General features: G+C 41.8%; 1 protein-coding gene across 4 annotated transcripts in view; it reads right to left on the bottom strand.

Moving 5' to 3' along the window:
• MYOF (myoferlin) overlaps positions 1 to 16,595 on the bottom strand; it is a 177,010-nt gene that overhangs the window by 58,614 nt on the left and 101,801 nt on the right. For all 4 annotated transcript variants that reach the window (XM_018041294.1, XM_018041295.1, XM_018041297.1 and 1 more), the window contains 6 exons: positions 11,263 to 11,440; positions 9,989 to 10,113; positions 7,699 to 7,805; positions 5,116 to 5,308; positions 3,475 to 3,630; positions 584 to 715 (listed from right to left, as the gene is read on the bottom strand). In XM_018041294.1, the coding sequence (XP_017896783.1) occupies positions 584 to 715; positions 3,475 to 3,630; positions 5,116 to 5,308; positions 7,699 to 7,805; positions 9,989 to 10,113; positions 11,263 to 11,440 (891 nt within the window). The remainder of the gene's footprint in view (positions 1 to 583; positions 716 to 3,474; positions 3,631 to 5,115; positions 5,309 to 7,698; positions 7,806 to 9,988; positions 10,114 to 11,262; positions 11,441 to 16,595) is intronic.

The following is a 16,595-nucleotide window of genomic DNA, read 5'->3' as shown; positions in this document are numbered from 1 at the left end:
GCAGGAAGGCCCATCTGTAAAAGAATGGAACTCATCGGAAAATTGTCAGAAGACATCCACTGACTATATCTAATACATTTATATCAATAAGCACTTTGAATAAAAGAAATACATCTAAAAGTGGAGTTAGATGTAACAGTTTGTGAAAATTGTTTTCAAGGGTTTAACTCTAACAAGACTTTGGATAAACTAAGTGGATTTTTAACCCAGTGAAGGATTTACAAATTATCTCTTACTGTTTTTAAAGTATTCAGGCAGTATTTTCTTTGCCCCTGGGCAAACCCCTCTGAGGAATGAATCTTCTATATTTTAAAGACTCCAGACACTTTGCTATATGGCAGAAAACAGACCCCAAGCAGGCTTCTCAAGGTTGGCACCTCTCAAGCATTCTTCACTCCTGGGGTGCTTGTGTGTGAATCACACTGGGGTGTCCCAACAAAGACCTCCAGTCAATCATTCCCAGCCCCCTTAGTGAAGGGCTGTTGGATGGAATTTTAGTTAGTGATCATGCTGGTGGTTGATTTGACATCCGAACTGAAACATAACAGTGGTCCCCGACAAAAAGGAAAAGATAATGATGTACCATTTCAGCAAAGACAGTGAATGTTCCTTCTGCAAAGCTATTGAACTTCTTCTCAACAGCACTTAAGCCCAACCAGATGTTCACACGCAACTCCACAGGCACCTTTGGTCCGTTGTTTTTTTCTTGTGGATACTGTGAGATGTATAATAACATGAGCCGTTATGCCAGGCACAGCACAGACTGTGATATTAAGCTGAAAACAAAAGTAGACTGGACGTCTAATCATTGTTTTCAACAGTCTAATTTTGTTTGTGCAGCTAAAATATTTCCAAATGACCCGTCTACAAAGATTAAAATAACAACTAAATCAGGGACGCCTGGGTGTCCCTGAGATCTTTCCAGGAGGCTCATAAGGTCAAAATTATTTTCCTAATAACACTAGGATGCTACTTGCTTTTTTCACTGTATTGACATTTGCACTGAGGGTAAAAAAAAAAAAAAAAAAAAAAAAAAGCAAGCGTGGGTAAGACTCCAAGCTCTGTAGCAGGAATCAAGGCAGCAACACCAAACTGTACTGGTAGTAATAGTTTTCTTCATCACTCTCAGTGAAAAAAACAAAATGCCAGTTTCACTTATGAATTCCTTTGATAAAGCGGTAAAAATGGCTAATCCTAAATCATGATATCTAAATACATATCTTTTTTAATATTTTGTATGATGAAATTCCGCTGTGTATTTGTATATGTTTTGAGAAAAGATGCTTATGCAATCGAGCTGTGAACTGAACTAGACTTTTTTTTTTTAAATGGAATAGCTTTTCTTTCTGAAACAGCAAGTGGCTGCCCAATATGGTTATTCATACTTGGATGTGGGGCAGATGTTTTTTCGAACATAAACAAGTGAGCTTTGTCACGTCAAGGACAATAAGTGACTTTATTTTCTTGCCAATGATAAAATTCAAGGTTTCAAGTTAAAAATTAGAATTTTGGAAAGTTTGTTTCTGCCTTAGTGGGTGAACCTAACAGCATCCCAGTACATCAGAGCTTTTATTATAAGTGATATTAATGTGACTTTTTATTGTATGATGAAACGTGTCAACACTGGGAAGATTTGCTTAACTCAGTGAATGAATATTTTCCAAATGGTGAAAGCTTTACGTTACAAAAACCAGGCATGGGTAAAAGAGCCATTCAAAGTACAAGGTAGACCAATGGACTTTAATGCAGCAAAGAACGAAAAGTTCTCTGATATGGTTTCAGCTTCCATATTGCAATTAATCTTTTAAAAGCTACCACTTGAGTTTGGTGTTGTATCAAAGATAAGTACCCACAATTATCTGTAAAAGTTATTCAAATACTCCACCCTTTTCCAAATACATATACTATGTGAGGTCAGATTCTTTTCATACACTTCAACCAAGCAATTCAGAGCATCAGACTAAATGTGGAAGCAATTTTGAGAATTCAGTTATATTTCTGTGAAGCCAGGTTTGCAAAAGTGCAAAACAGTATCACTCAGCATTCTGATTTTTAAAAGGAAATACAGTTATATTTTATAAAAATATATAGTTTGTTAAAATATAATGGACTATAGTTATCTTAAAATAGATAAATACTTTTTAATGTCAGTTTTAATTTCTATCACAGTAAATATTGATAGATAGGGATGGGGAAGCCTGGTGGGCTGCCGTCTATGGGGTCGCACAGAGTCGGACACGACTGAAGCAACTTAGCAGCAGCAGAAGCATGTACACAGATGCTGTTTGGGGTCTCCAGTGATTTTTTTTTTGAGAGTGAAAAGAGGTCTCAAGACCAACAGCAAAAAAAATACCACTGACTTAAATGGCTACCTAAACTGGGTAATGAGTATTAACAAAATCAGTACATATATACAACATGCTCTTAAAAAGCACTTTACTGTTTATCCACTGAGTTCTAAAACCCAATACAGAGAATACCACTCTGCCTCCTCTCCCACCCGCTGTGAAGTTTTATTTATTAATCAGTTTGCTTCCATGCAGTGCTGAGGTCAATTATAATTGTGGTTCTATCTTAAGTAAAATTTATTCCACCAAGAGACACTTGAAACAAGATAATCACCTTGGTTCTATTTTCACCCTCTTGATTAAAGAGCAAAGAGTGCATTTATTAAAAGTTAGCAGATATCTCCCTGTTTTAATGGAACATTCTCCCGTGACTGCTTTTCTCTCTCTCGATTTTTCCCCTGTTCCTGATATTCTAAGGAACTCAGGCTGAGTCTGGAAGGGAGAGGGATGTCAAACTTGTATCTGGCAACTATTTGGATCTCTTTGTTTCCATCCCCAGCCTCCTCTGGTTCTTCTTATGCACACAAGGGAAGTTCTTAATCCAGGGTCCTGGGATGAACTGACGGGTTCTACAAAGCCCCTGAATCATATGCAGAATGTTGGAGGCATCTGAGATGTGTGTTATTTTGGAAGACAGGGCCAGTAGCTTTCATCAGACTCTTAAAGGAGTCCAAGTCTCCAAATATGTTCAGAACCCCAACCCTAAAGAAGTAATTCTCAGAGGTTTTTCAATTTAAGGACCCATTTGATTAGAGCATAGATTACATGGACTACCTATATTACCTTTGTATTTTTCTGCTTCCCAAACACTCACTAGTAGGAAAGCAAGAGTGGCATTGCCTCACAAAAGACATTAGAAGTGGAAAATTCATGCCAAGAAAGCAAAGCATTCACAATGCCATATTAACATTAGTGTCACAGAGACCTCTACGGAAGTGTCCTTGATTGAAGCCTGCAGACCTCAGGCCATTCTGGTAATTACCACCCTGGAGGAAGGACCAGAAGAAGCTGAAATGGATCAGGATGGCCCTAGCCATTCAGTGGCTGGCAAATTATAAAACAGCCCTTCCTGGGAACATGGGGTTTGCACTCAAGTACTTCACGTTGCACAGTGAGGAAGCCATACCTTCAGAAAGACGGTCTGGGTTTTCCCACAGTACTTCCCAGACGCATTCCCGCCGCTGGTGGAGTATAAAACCTGATGCGCGGGAATGCGTGCGTAGGCCAATCTCTTCTCTCCCCGGATCATCCAGATGATGATGTCAGGCATGCTGTTCTGAGGCTGGTCACAGGAGGGGATGGAACAGGAAGCAAAGCTGGAGTTAGTCTAAATGCAGAAACACCGAAGAGCCTGCAGGCTGGACCCTCAGGGCTCCATTTCTCAAAGAAACAACAGGGCTAGGGCGCTGCTGAAATTTCTTCCGAGGCTCTTGGCTTCCAGAACCACAGGTTGTTGGCCTGTGACTGGCCAAAGGGAACAGAGGGAAGCAGAGGGCCTTCACCTGCCAAAGGCCCTTTCGACAGAGAAAATGTGTGAAATACCCCCTTTTCTCTCCCATCATTTGAAGAAAGACGTCCACAGCAGTCAAGGGGTTACAGGCTTCGTCTATTTCACAGGGCATAGACAGAGCATCTCTACCTCACAATCCGACATTTTCCAAATGTGCAGTATTAACGTAGGTATTTAAAACCTCTTTTTTTCTGATTTTAAAGCTGATATAAGTGCACCATAAAAAACTTTTGAAAGTAACAAAGCATAGAAAGTGAAAAATAAAAATGTCCTGTCATCACATGTGTTTTTCAAATGTCCCTCTACTCACAAATGTATTACACTCGCCCTCCACCTCCCCATCTGTGGGGTCAGGAGGGAGGGGCCTCCTGCTCCCTTGTCCTTCCAACCCACAGAGGTCAGTGGCCGCCGACAGTAATCCAGCACTCACTGTGTGCCCCACACTGGGCTAAGGCCTTTTCACTCTTCATCTTCTTTAACTTCGTTAAGCAGTGCTGGAAACGGAGTACTACTTTCCCCCCCATTCATTTATTTTAAATATGTCTTTCTTTTCTTGTTGGTTGCGCTGGGTCTTCATTACCACGTGCAGGCTTTTCTCTAGTTGGGGCGAGTAGGGGCTACTCTTTGCTGGGGTATGGGGTCTTCTCGCTGTGGTGGCTTCCCGTTGTGCTGTTGGGGAGCGTGGGCTCTAGAGTGCACAGGCTTCAGGGGTTGTGGCACTCAGGCTCAGTTGCTGTGGAGTATGGGCTTAGTTGCTCTGAAGCATGTGGAATCTTCCTGGACCAGGGATCGAACCCATGTCCCCTTGGCAGGTGGATTCTTAACCACTAAACTACCAGGGAAATTCTCTTCATTAAATCTATGGGAAAACTGACGCTTAGAGAGATTGAATACCTTGCCCGCAGTTAGGCATGGTAGATCCAGGATTCAAAGCCAGGTCTTCTTGGTCCCAACCAAAGGTACTACACAGATCCGCTACTGTATCACTCTAACTGAAATGTTCTCTGATTGTACCATAATAATGACATCGTGTCCATTATGAAGACCTTTCCAGGACAACCAACTCAAAATTCTTCTACCCTGACCTTAGTGATGTTTATCCATTAACATCTCAGTCCAATAACTCCTTGATTTCATCATCCATCACATCTGTTCAATGTCTAAGATGATGTACTAGGTTTTCCCACCACCATCTCTACCCCTGGTGCCATTCTGTGGAATCCCACTTCCATATCAGATGAAGTTTAAAAGTCCTACCTCCTCAGTCAGCTGCATTAATTTATCGAGCCAGTCCTCGATTTCCACCAGTGTGGACTTGACCTCTGAGACCTCAGACTGCATCCTCACAGCTGCCTCATGTATCTGAGAGAGAGCTCTGGATCGCAACTTTCGGATCTGAGTATCAAGAACTGTGACATTAGGTTTTCCTTCTGTGAGAGGCAATGTGTATCTAAAATGGAAAACAAAATAGAATATGCAGAAAGGCTTATTGGGTTTCAGAACTATCAAATTCATTTACAATTGGTTTCAATCTTGGAAACCACACCAGTTTCCTAACAGACTCTACAAGAGTGAGCACAGTAAAGCTGAAGGTGAATGTACGTGGCCTTGGCAGAGCAGACCTGCCAGACAGACATGGGCCTGCAGGGGGATGAAAATTCCAAAGCAATTCCTTGGGTTTGACCCAAGGCCTGTGGAATCACTGGGAAGAAGATGGAAACAGAAGCAACAGCTGCGAAGAACTGGCCTTCCCTTCTTTTGCTTCCTATGATCACTGTACAGACCCACAAAATGAAGAAGGAAGGGACATTTGGAGATTATTTAGCAGAAGACTTCTTAACCTAGGGCCCATGCACCCTTAGGCAGTCTGCGGGAGGCCTCTGGAGGTCTGTGACTCCCTGAAACTTATAAAGAAAAGTGTCTGTCTGGGTTGGCATGCAGTGTGACATCATGATAAAGATGGCATCACGATGAAAACCAGAGGCTTTAAAGAAGAATATCTGGGTACAAGCCCTGACGCCATCATTTACTACTTTTGTGATGGTGACCAGTTACTGAATCTTTTGTTTTCCTATCCTCAAGTGTGGGAAAATAATATCTACCTTTAGAGTTGTGGTGAGAAGTAAGTAAGTTAATATATGGCGAGCCTTTTGAGCAATGTCTACTGCAGAGTATGGCAACCCACTCCAGCATTCTTGCGAGGAGAATTCCATACAGAGAAGCCTGGTGGGCTACAGTCTGTGGAGTTTCAAAGAGTTGGACATGACTGAGAGTGCGTGCACACACGCGCACGCACGCACGCACACACACACACACACAGTCTAAGTGATGTTGCTGTCATCACTGTCATCTCATCAGATAATCAAAGGGGCCCATTCCCTCCTAAAAAGGCAAGAACCCCTTGTACAGGTCAAGCTCCCACTAGAACAGCTGAGCTGGAGCCAGAATTAGCCTTTTTCTGCCAGGGCCTCCCTCTCACCAGGGTTGCTGATGGGGTCAAAGTGAAGTTGTCACCTGTTCCAGGAAATTCTACTCTCACTGTCTCTACCTACAACTTTCACTGGTTAGAATTTCACCCAGACTCTTAAGGAAATCCTAGCTGCTTTCCCTAAACATAAATTTCCTAAAATTAAAACATATCCAATTTGATTCAAGAAAAAGTATAAATAGATATTTTTGTGTTTTGCTCAACAAGCCTTGAAATTCATAGGCATTTTCTACATGAAAGGTATTACCAAATGATATTGTTTGGCTTCACTGGTAACTATAGCAATATATTAGAAGGGTTAAGTCCCTGAAATGATTCTTTGAGGCAAAAATATAGATGGAAGCTGTAGTTCAAAGGCCACACATAAGATGTTCAATAAATAGATATGGCAGTGGGAAACACATGGTAGGAAAAGAAGTTAATAAACCCAACTCCGGGCCTCAGATGAGTCACTTCACCTCCTTGGGCTTCTGTTTCTTGGGCCTCTTTTGTAGACAAAATAAGAAGATTGGAAGAGATGACCTCTTAGGACCCAGATATAAATTCTCTGCATTTAAACAGGCTTCCAGCTGCGCTTTAATCTCAGCTGCATCACAATTACCTAGCCAAACCACTAGAGGGCGCAAGGAGACTGGGAGACAGTGTTCAGGCGTTCGCTCAGAGGCGAGGAGGGTGGAGGGGGCGGGTGGACAGCCCCGGCTTACTAGTGTAAGTTCCGAAATATTCAATATGCTTTTCTTTTGGGACTTCCCTGTTAATTGGCCAACATTTTAAATGAGTTCAGAATGATCACCTCCGCCTTTGATTTCCAAATGCCCACAGATCTGAACAGTTTCCCCAAGTCATAAAGGTTCTCCAGCTTCACCTAAGGCAGGCTTGGCCAGAGGACTCATTAGGATCTGATAGTAGAGTAAAACCGCTGTTTCTGAAAATGTGTTTATGAATTAAGAACGCTGTTCTAAATGGTTCTAAAATCAATGCCCCACCATCAGATCCCATTCTCTGTGGGAGCCAGGAGTCACCTTTCCTGGGGTGGTGGGCACACCAGAGCTGCCTGGAGGCAGAGGCCAGACAGACCAGCCCTCCCCACTGCCAACCCTTCCCCTGCGGCTGCACTGGGACGACTTCCTGGAGGGGGGCTTCAGCCTCCCTCCGCGGCTTAACAATTGGCACCAGCAGAAAGCAGAGCTTTTCCTGCTGGTGATTCACAGACTCTTCCCTTTGGAGAAACTTGGCTGATTCAAATTACTTTTCTGGCAAACACTAGAAAATTCTGGAGACTCTTCTGGTCTTACAGTTTAAGAGAGGGGAGCACAGCTGGGGATTCTAGAGTACAAGTAAGATCACTGTACCTTGTGTCTTCTATAACTTCCTCGATGAGCTTATGCCACGTTTTTGCCAGTTGGTTTGAAGGAATTTTACCTTGTATCCCTGCTTTTAGAGCCTCTATGTTTGATTGCTGAAGAATATGGAGAGGGGAGAAAGAATTGGTAATTGTGCATTATACCCGACAAAGGTTTAACTTTTATTTTCAAGAAAAATACACAAAAAGATTTAACAGAAAAATGAAAGGTTTTTTTTTTCCTTTACATTTAACATGTTCCCCACAGATTAACACTATTTTTCTTCAAAATGAAACCAACACCGATAATATAAAGTAATAAGATAACCTTTTCCTATAACTTTGACCTTTGAAATGAAGCAAATTTTATATATTCAGAAAGAAAAATAAAAGAAAAAGCAACAAGGATGGGGGAAGGAACCTAAAATGGAATGCAGACCACGAACAAGTGAACCTAACTACATTTCAGATGAATAACATAATACACTGAATTAGCCCAAGTAACTTTTGAGCACAATGATTCCCTCAGTTTGAAGGAAGGAAAGAACCGTAAGTATATCAAACAGATTAGTTAGATCTGTTTTTCCCCAGTACTTTACCTATGGAGAACTAAACAAATGAGTAAATATATTGAGGATAATGGAAGCTGGAGAAGGGAGCTATAAATATGGAAATAGGGAAGACTAGAATAAACCCCGTACTATTATCAATAAAATGGAATTGAAGTCATCCTTATAAACGCATTGCATTCAGTATACTGAGAGGTATAAAATATGCATATGTATACACACATGTATGTGTGGTTTGTCTGCTGAGAAGGCCTAGAAGCAGAGACATGTCAGTAGTAGTGAACACTCCAGGACCCTGCCAGATATTATTCTTTACATTCCTCTGCCACTAAAAGGAACCAGGGCTCCGTACAGAAACTGTGGTTCCAGAGTTGGGCCACAGAAAGCATAAGATCAACCCAGAAAGTATTATTGTGTCACTTTGAGCATCTACTAACAGAGACATTGAGGGAGAGCCCCCCATGGTCCCCAAAAGTCTGGCCATGGAAATCCACCATCCTGTCCAGATTATTATGGAATTAGGACAGTGAAGAGAGCTGATGAAAAGACTGAAGATGAAAAAAGCCGGAAATACCCAAAGCTTAATTAGAATAGAGGTGTGACCAATTCCCACCAAGTCCCTTGAGATGGAAACTTGGAAATTAACACCACAACTACACTGTGTATCAATTGTAACTTTGTTATGTGGACAATTATGCCTAAGTTAAATGTACAGTTCTCTTCAATATTGTCTTTGAAGCATAAAACAATATTTTCAGATTTTGCCATGGAGTCTTAGCTCAAGTATATTCCAGGACCCCTCCGCATCATGGTACAAGGCTGACAGAGGTTGGAACATCTTAGACAAATTAGTATTCATATAATTTGGAAATGAAAACACTAATACCAGATGGATTTTATCAGTACCTGACAGAAATAACTTAGCATCTTTGACTTTATTAGAAATATCGCAACCATGTTTTCCTCCTCTCATTAACATCAACCAGATGGCCAACCACAGATGTCACATCTAGGCAAGTTCCCACCAGAGGGAACTCTCCCACCTGCAACAAGAAGGTCCTCTGAACCCACTTCTTCCACAGTAGGGATTTGTACTGCTTTGACAGCAAAGCTCTAAGGGTTGCGATATTTCTACTGGAATGAACCATTCTCCACACCATATTCCACATACAAATTATGGAAGAAAGTGTGAGCTGCCCTTCTGCTTCAACATCCATCCTCTCTTTTCTGCAGTAAGTGAACTTGCACCGGGACATATGCCTGCACAGGCCTGAGACTGCATTTCCCAACTCTCTTGCAGTAAGGTGTGGTTGCGTGACGGGATTCTGGCTGGTGGGAAATGGGTAGAAATCAAGTGTGTGACTGCTGGGTCTTTCCCTTGAAGGGGAGGGCCTGGGTCATCTTCTCCCTTTCTTTTCCCCTTCCTTCAGACTGCAGGGGTGGTGTAGTGGTGAGCTGCTTCTCCCTTGCAAATGCATAGTGATAGCAGAGCGACAGGTGGAGGGGGCAAGGGCCTGGGTGCCCCAGTACCACTGAACCTCCACACCAGCCTTGGATTACCTACCTCAACTGTTGCTAAGGAGACAGTGTTCATCTTGCTTACCATTATATTCTGAGGTCTTGTGGTACCTCAGATTCCACCTCAGTAGCCTAACTGCATTCTAACCTGCATTCTAACTAATACACAAGTCATCCTATTTGGTGAAAAGGAAATGTAGAAAAGAAACTCACCAGCCTTTCTGCCATGACTAGGAGCGTGTTCACAGCATCCAGGCGATGACTAATATCCTCCCAGTAGGAAGTCAGTGTAACAACTGGCTTCGAGCGGGCCCAAGGCAAGTAGTAATAGTAGTTTCCTGGTGTAGAATATTGAGGGTCGGTGAACACTGGACACTTAACACATTTATTGAAGAGATGTACAAACTGGACTGCTTGGTTAATCATAGGCCTGGGGGTGTGGTCTGAAGTAGTCTGATTCTTTCATTTTATTTAATTAAGCAACTGAGGGATAAATTAAAAGTCCGTATTTGCGCAGCCTGCTTTGAAAAATCTCTCTAAAAGGTCCTGGTAAACCTAGCACAATGATCTCAAGATCTTTTGGTGATTTGGGACCATGCATCTGAGCATCACTGATAATTACATAACAGGGTAGCAGAAAACGGAGTATAAGAGATCAGATTATATGTGTTTGTCCCTGAAAACGGTTATCCTAAGCAAATATTTTTTTGGAATGGGACAAGAAAAAAGAATTTTCTGTTTTTTAAAAACCTTACTTGGATACGTGGAATTTGGTATTGCTCAGAGCCTTATAAAGATTATCCCACATTTTCTAGCTTAACACTACTTGCATAAAAATTAGCTAAAAACTGTGGCAACGCTGTTGAGACACTGGATCAGAATTTCTCGCTCCCTTCTGTGTACTCTCGAACCATTTGTCCACATCTTTATTAGGGCATTCTCATACTCTGACTTCTATTATGATTTATTTTATACTCTAGAATGTAAGTTCTATAAAAGCAGGGACTGTTTTCCATCCATCTTTGTTTGAATATAGCTATCTAATACTCATGGCAATTCTAGAGAATGAGGGATAGAGTGAAGTGATGTGCTAAGGTCATAGTGCTGGGGAGAAACAGAGCAATGACCAGAAGCTGATTTTCCATCCACTTCAACTACTCAAACTGAAAGCAGTTTGGGGCCAGGCAGGGCAGAGATGGGCAGGGGCAGGAGCTGTTTTAGGGGAGGCTCAGTGTTCAGCTAGCTGCCATCTTATGACTTACAAAACAGAGCCAGTGTTAAAAGTGGGCATGGGAGAGGCCTTGAGATTCAGCCCCTGGAAAAGGGTCTGCGTCTAAACTTCAGCCACCTCTCTTCTGCATTCTATCTTTCCGCTACCCATATGCTGGGAATAACACCCGCCAGAGACAGAATGCACTGTGTGTTTCTCATCCTGTGGTGCACCCACTGTAAACATGTGCAGGAGAGACAGGCAGCATCAGTCTTACCATCAAATACAGCACGGCTATATTGAGTGGTTGATGCCAAAGGCTTACAAGTCGTATCAAACTTGTTGCCGTAGTTCCCGATGCTGACTTCAAACTGAATGGCTTCGCCAATGTCTTGCAACATGGTGGCTGAATGGAACACAGCAGACAGGCTGTACTTCCGCCTTCGCTGATATTTCTGCAAAGCACCAGCGGACACAAGGCTCAGAGAAACTCCTTTTGCTCTTATTTACACGTGGAACTCTAGCAGATATGATTCTAACCCTAATAATTAGTGCTGAGTTAAATGCCAGGGGATAGTGGCTCAATGGTAAAGAATCCACCTGCCAATGCAAGAGACTTGGGTTCAGTCCCTGAGTTGGGAAGATCCTTTGGAGGAAGGCATGGCAGCCCACTTCAGTATTCTTGTCTGGAGAATCCCATAGACAGAGGAGCCTGGGAGGTTATAGTTCATGGGGTCACAAAAGAGTCAGACAGGACTGAGTGACTAAGCACAATTAACAAATGGCAGTGGAGAATGTTCTTGGATGTAGCAGTTCCCCTCTTACTCACACAGAGGGCAAAGACAGACACACCAGGATGTTCTTTCCAGAGTTGATTGAAATAGAGAAAAAAAATGAAAACAATACAAATGTTTAACAACAGGCCACTGGTTAAGCAAATTATGTTACATTCATGAAAGAGACTGAACATTGCTCAGTCATGTCTGACTCTTTGCGACCCCATGGACTATACAGTCCATGGAGTTCTCCAGGCCAGAATACTGGAATGGGTAGCCTTTCCCTTCTCCAAGGGATCTTCCCAACCCAGGGATCGAACCCAGCTCTCCCGCACTGCAGGCGGATTCTTTGCCAGCTGAATCATGAGGGAAGCCCACGAATACTGGACTGAGTAGCCAATCCCTTCTCCAGGGGATCTTCCCAACCCAGGGATTGACCAGGGTCTCCTGCACTGCAGGTGGATTCTTTACAAACTGAGCTATCAACATCCATGCAATGGAGCAAAAGTTCATAAAAGGTCTTAGGTAGATACATATGTGCAAACATGGGAAAAAAGGTTTTTTTCTTTTTTTTTTAAATTTATTTTTAAGTGAACCCAATAAATATATATTTTAATACCGTCATATACAAAGAATATGCAAATAAAGAAGATAAACCAAGTTGTTAACAGTAGTTACGTTGGGGAAGGTAGAGAGATCATGGCTACCGTTACTATCTAACTTGCACATTTCTAATAATTTGAACTGTTAGGTGCTCTGCAGTCATAAGTGGTAAGACTTTCACTGCCAGTCTCTTCAGGAAGTGGTGCTGGGAAAGCTGGACAGTCACATGCTGGAACGCATGCACATCAATGAAGTCAGAACACACCCTCACACCATAAGTTGAAAACGGCCCAAAGGCTTATATATATAAGACATGACACCATAAAACGCCTAGAAAAGAACATATGCAAAACATCCTCTGACATAAATCCCAGCAATGTTTTCTTCAGTCAGTCTCCCAAGACAGTGGAAATAAAAGCAAAAGTAAATAAATGAGACCTAATCAAACTTATGAACTTTTGCACAGCTAAGGAAGCTGGAGCCTATGGCAGTTCTAATTTTTGGAGGAGCCACCATGCCATTTTCCATAGCTATTGTGCCAATTTACATTTCTACCAACAGTACATGCGGTTTCCCTTTTCTCTGCATCCTTGCCAACATTTGTTATTTATTTGTTGCTTGTTTTATTACTGGTTTACTGAGTGTATGTGTGTGTGAGGGAGTTGAACATAGGGCCAACAGTGACCACGTGGAGTATCTATCAGCCTAGCAGAAATGACCATGAGCCCTTCAGGCCTTCCTTCATTAGGGCACATCCAGTCTCTTAAATCCCCATCCTGCCCTAAATCCTTGCTCAGATAGCATCTCGCCTTCTTTATGGATCAGGTTACCACTGATCTTCAGACACGTGGTTTTTTTTTTCAGTCAAAGAGAGGCATGAAATGGCTTAAGCTGCTGCGCTTCATTATGTCTTGAGCTTTCTGCCATTGCATTTTGTCCACACCTAGAGTCTGTTCTGGGTCCTTACTGGAACTCAGTCTCTATATACTTGCTCAGCTTGGAGATGAGAACATATGTTTACTGTAGGGTAACCGCATTGGCTGTGTGCTCCACTGGCAAATCTGTGGGACCTACAAATGATAATATTCGAATTGCTTGACAAATTTCTCAACATAGCAAGTTTTGTTCAAAAACCTCTAAAGAAGGAACTCCCAGTTCCGTAGCCCTTTGGGTTTTGGAGGTCACATAGCTATCTTACTTTGACAAATGGTGACTTTTTTATTGTTGCTCTTTTTTCCCTATTAGTTACTTCTCTACCAATTTGTGTACCACCATCTAAGTAGCAGAGTAGTGACAACTTTCACTTCTAAAAAGCTAGTAAAAATTATTTCATGCCTGAAGGATATTTATGAACTGATTTTCCTTCCCTTGTTATTCATTCATACCACACATGACCTTAATTCTGTAAAATGAATCACCATCATGGGTGGGTCTTCTGCCTAGTATGATGCAAGAATGCAGAAATTCATTTGCAGAAGTACTTAACCAACTATTTTTAAAACTTAAAAAAAAATTATGGTAAAACACACATAATGCAATTCAACATCTTAACTATTTTTAAGTGCACAGTTCCATGGTGTTGAGTACATTCACACTGTTGCGCTACCATCACCACCATCCAGCCACAAGAACTTTTTCATCTTACAAATCAAACTCTGTATCCTTTCAATATTAATCTCCCATTTCTACCTACTTTCTGTCTCTATGAGCTTAACAACTCTGGAGTACTTCATGTAAGTGGAATCAAACAGTATTTGTCCTTTCATGACTGGTTTATTTCACTTGGCATAATGTCTTCAAGGTTTAGCCATGGTGTAGCATGTATCAGAATTCCCTTCCTTTTTAAGGCTGAATTATACTTCATTGTATTGTTGAATGATAAGCTGAGACATATTTAAAAACTCAAGTGTTTATGTGAGCAAACACTGATTGGAATTGGCAACAAAAACCGGAATTGCTTACGAGCCCTCCAGGACAGGAGGGAAAACTTTTTACAAAGCACAGGCAGAAGGAAGACAAGGAGATTATTTGATTGGCTGTAGCTTAAGTGGTTGCATTATTTGGGAAAGCCCACTTGCATATTTCTGGTTTGTTGTCCTTTGATTTCTTAATCTCAAAATATTGCCAAACCTCAGTTTTGGTTGCTTAATGTAGGTTGACAAGACATCAGAGCCTCCTTGTTTCATGGTTTAGTCGCTAATTCATGTCCAACTCTTGTGACCCCATGGACTATAGCCTGCCAGGCTCCTCTGTCCATGGGATTCTCCAGGCAAGGATACTGGAATGGGTTGCTGTTTCCTTCTCCAGGGGATCTTCCCCATCCAGGAATCGAACCTGGGTCTCTTACATTACAGGAAGATTCTTTACGGACTGAGTTATAAGGGAAGTCCTAGCCTCCTTGTTAAATTAATAAAATAGTATGTATATACCACATTTTGTTCATCCATTCATAAATTTATGAATTCATGTATGCTTCCACCCTTCAGCTACTGTGAATAATACTGCTATCCATATCCACTTGAGCTCCTGCTTTTGATTCTTTTGAGTATATAACCGGCAGTGAATTCCTGGATCATATGGGCTTCCCTGGTAGCTCAGCTGGTAAAGAATCCACCTGAAATGCAGGAGACCACAGTTCAATTGCTGGGTCAGGAATATCCCCTCGAGAAGGAATAGGCTACCCACTCCAGTATTCCTGGGCTTCCCTAGTGGTTCAGCTGGTAAAGAATACGCCTGCAATGCGGGAGACCTGGGTTTGATCCCTTAATTTGAAGGATCCCCTGGAGGAGGGTATAGCAACCCACTCCAGTATCCTTGCCTGGAGAATCCCCATGGACAAGGAGCCTGGCGGGCTAGTCCATGGGGTCACGGAGTTGGACATGACTGAGCGACTAAGCATGGCACAGCACATGGTAATTCTATTTTACACTTCTTGAGCACCATTTTGAAAACATCTGACAGTGACTGCAGTTTGCTGTCTGAAAGAAACTTGGGTAGACTGATCAAGATGGCAGAGAAGTAGGCCATGACGCTCACCTCCCACAGATATTATCAAAAATGCAGCTACATGTAGAGCAGCTCCAACAGAGCATCTACCGAATGCTGGCAGATCTCAGACCTCTGCCCCCATGTAACCAGGCAGGACAAAGGAAAAAGGGGAAAATAGAAGAAAGTAAGAAGGGAATCAGGAGGGGAACGTGCCAACAATGGGAGAAAGTCTCTTCAGCAACTGTTGGTGCTGGGAAAGCTGGACAGCTGCATGTAAATTGATAAAGCTGGAACACACCCTCTTATCATACACAAAAATAAACTTAAAATGGCTTAACGACTTAAACATAAGACATAACACTATAAAACTAGGAGAAATCACAGGCAAAACATTCTCTGACATAAATCATACCAGTGTTTTCTTACCAATGCATTCAGTCTCCCAAGGATACAAAAATGAACAAATGGGACCTAATCAAACTTAAAAGCTTTTGCACAGCAAAAGAAATCACAAAAACAGAAAAATAAAAAAAATAAGCTATAGGAGAAAATATCTGCAAATGATGCAATCAATAAGGGCTTAATTTCCAAAATACACAGACATATCATACAACATGACTACAATAAACAACCCAATACAAAAATGGGCAGAAGACCTAGACATTTCTCCAAAGAATAAAAATGGAAGGAAAAAAAAAAAGAAAGAAATACAACTGGCCAATGAGAACATGAAAAGATGCTCACCATCACTAATTATTAGAGAAATGCAAATCAAAACTGCAGTGAGGCACTACCTTACACTGGTCAGAGTGGCCATCAATAAAAACTCTACAAATAACAAATGCTGGAGAGGATGTGGAGAAATGGACCCCCTTACATTGTTTGTGGGAATCTAAGTTGGTACAGCCACTAAACTAAAAATAGAATTACCATATGATTCCACAATCCTGCTCTTGGGCAGATATCTAGAAAACACCCACATTCAAAAAGATACATGCACCCCTATGTTCCCAGAAGCACTGTTCACAATAGTCAGGACATGGAAACAATCTAAATGTCCATCAACAGAGGAATGGATAAGGGAGATGTGGTCTACACGTACAATGGAAGAGTACTCGGCCATGAAAAGGAGTGAAGCTGGGTCATTTGTAGAGATGTGAATGAACCTACAGACTGTCAGAGAGAGAAGTCAGTCAGAAAGAGAAAAACAAATACTATATAATGTCCCTTATATGTGGAATGC

This window comes from Capra hircus, chromosome 26 (assembly GCF_001704415.2).
Source record: "Capra hircus breed San Clemente chromosome 26, ASM170441v1, whole genome shotgun sequence".
In the NCBI taxonomy this organism is placed as follows: Eukaryota; Metazoa; Chordata; class Mammalia; order Artiodactyla; family Bovidae; genus Capra; species Capra hircus.
This window is presented reverse-complemented; position numbering and strand designations above follow the sequence as displayed.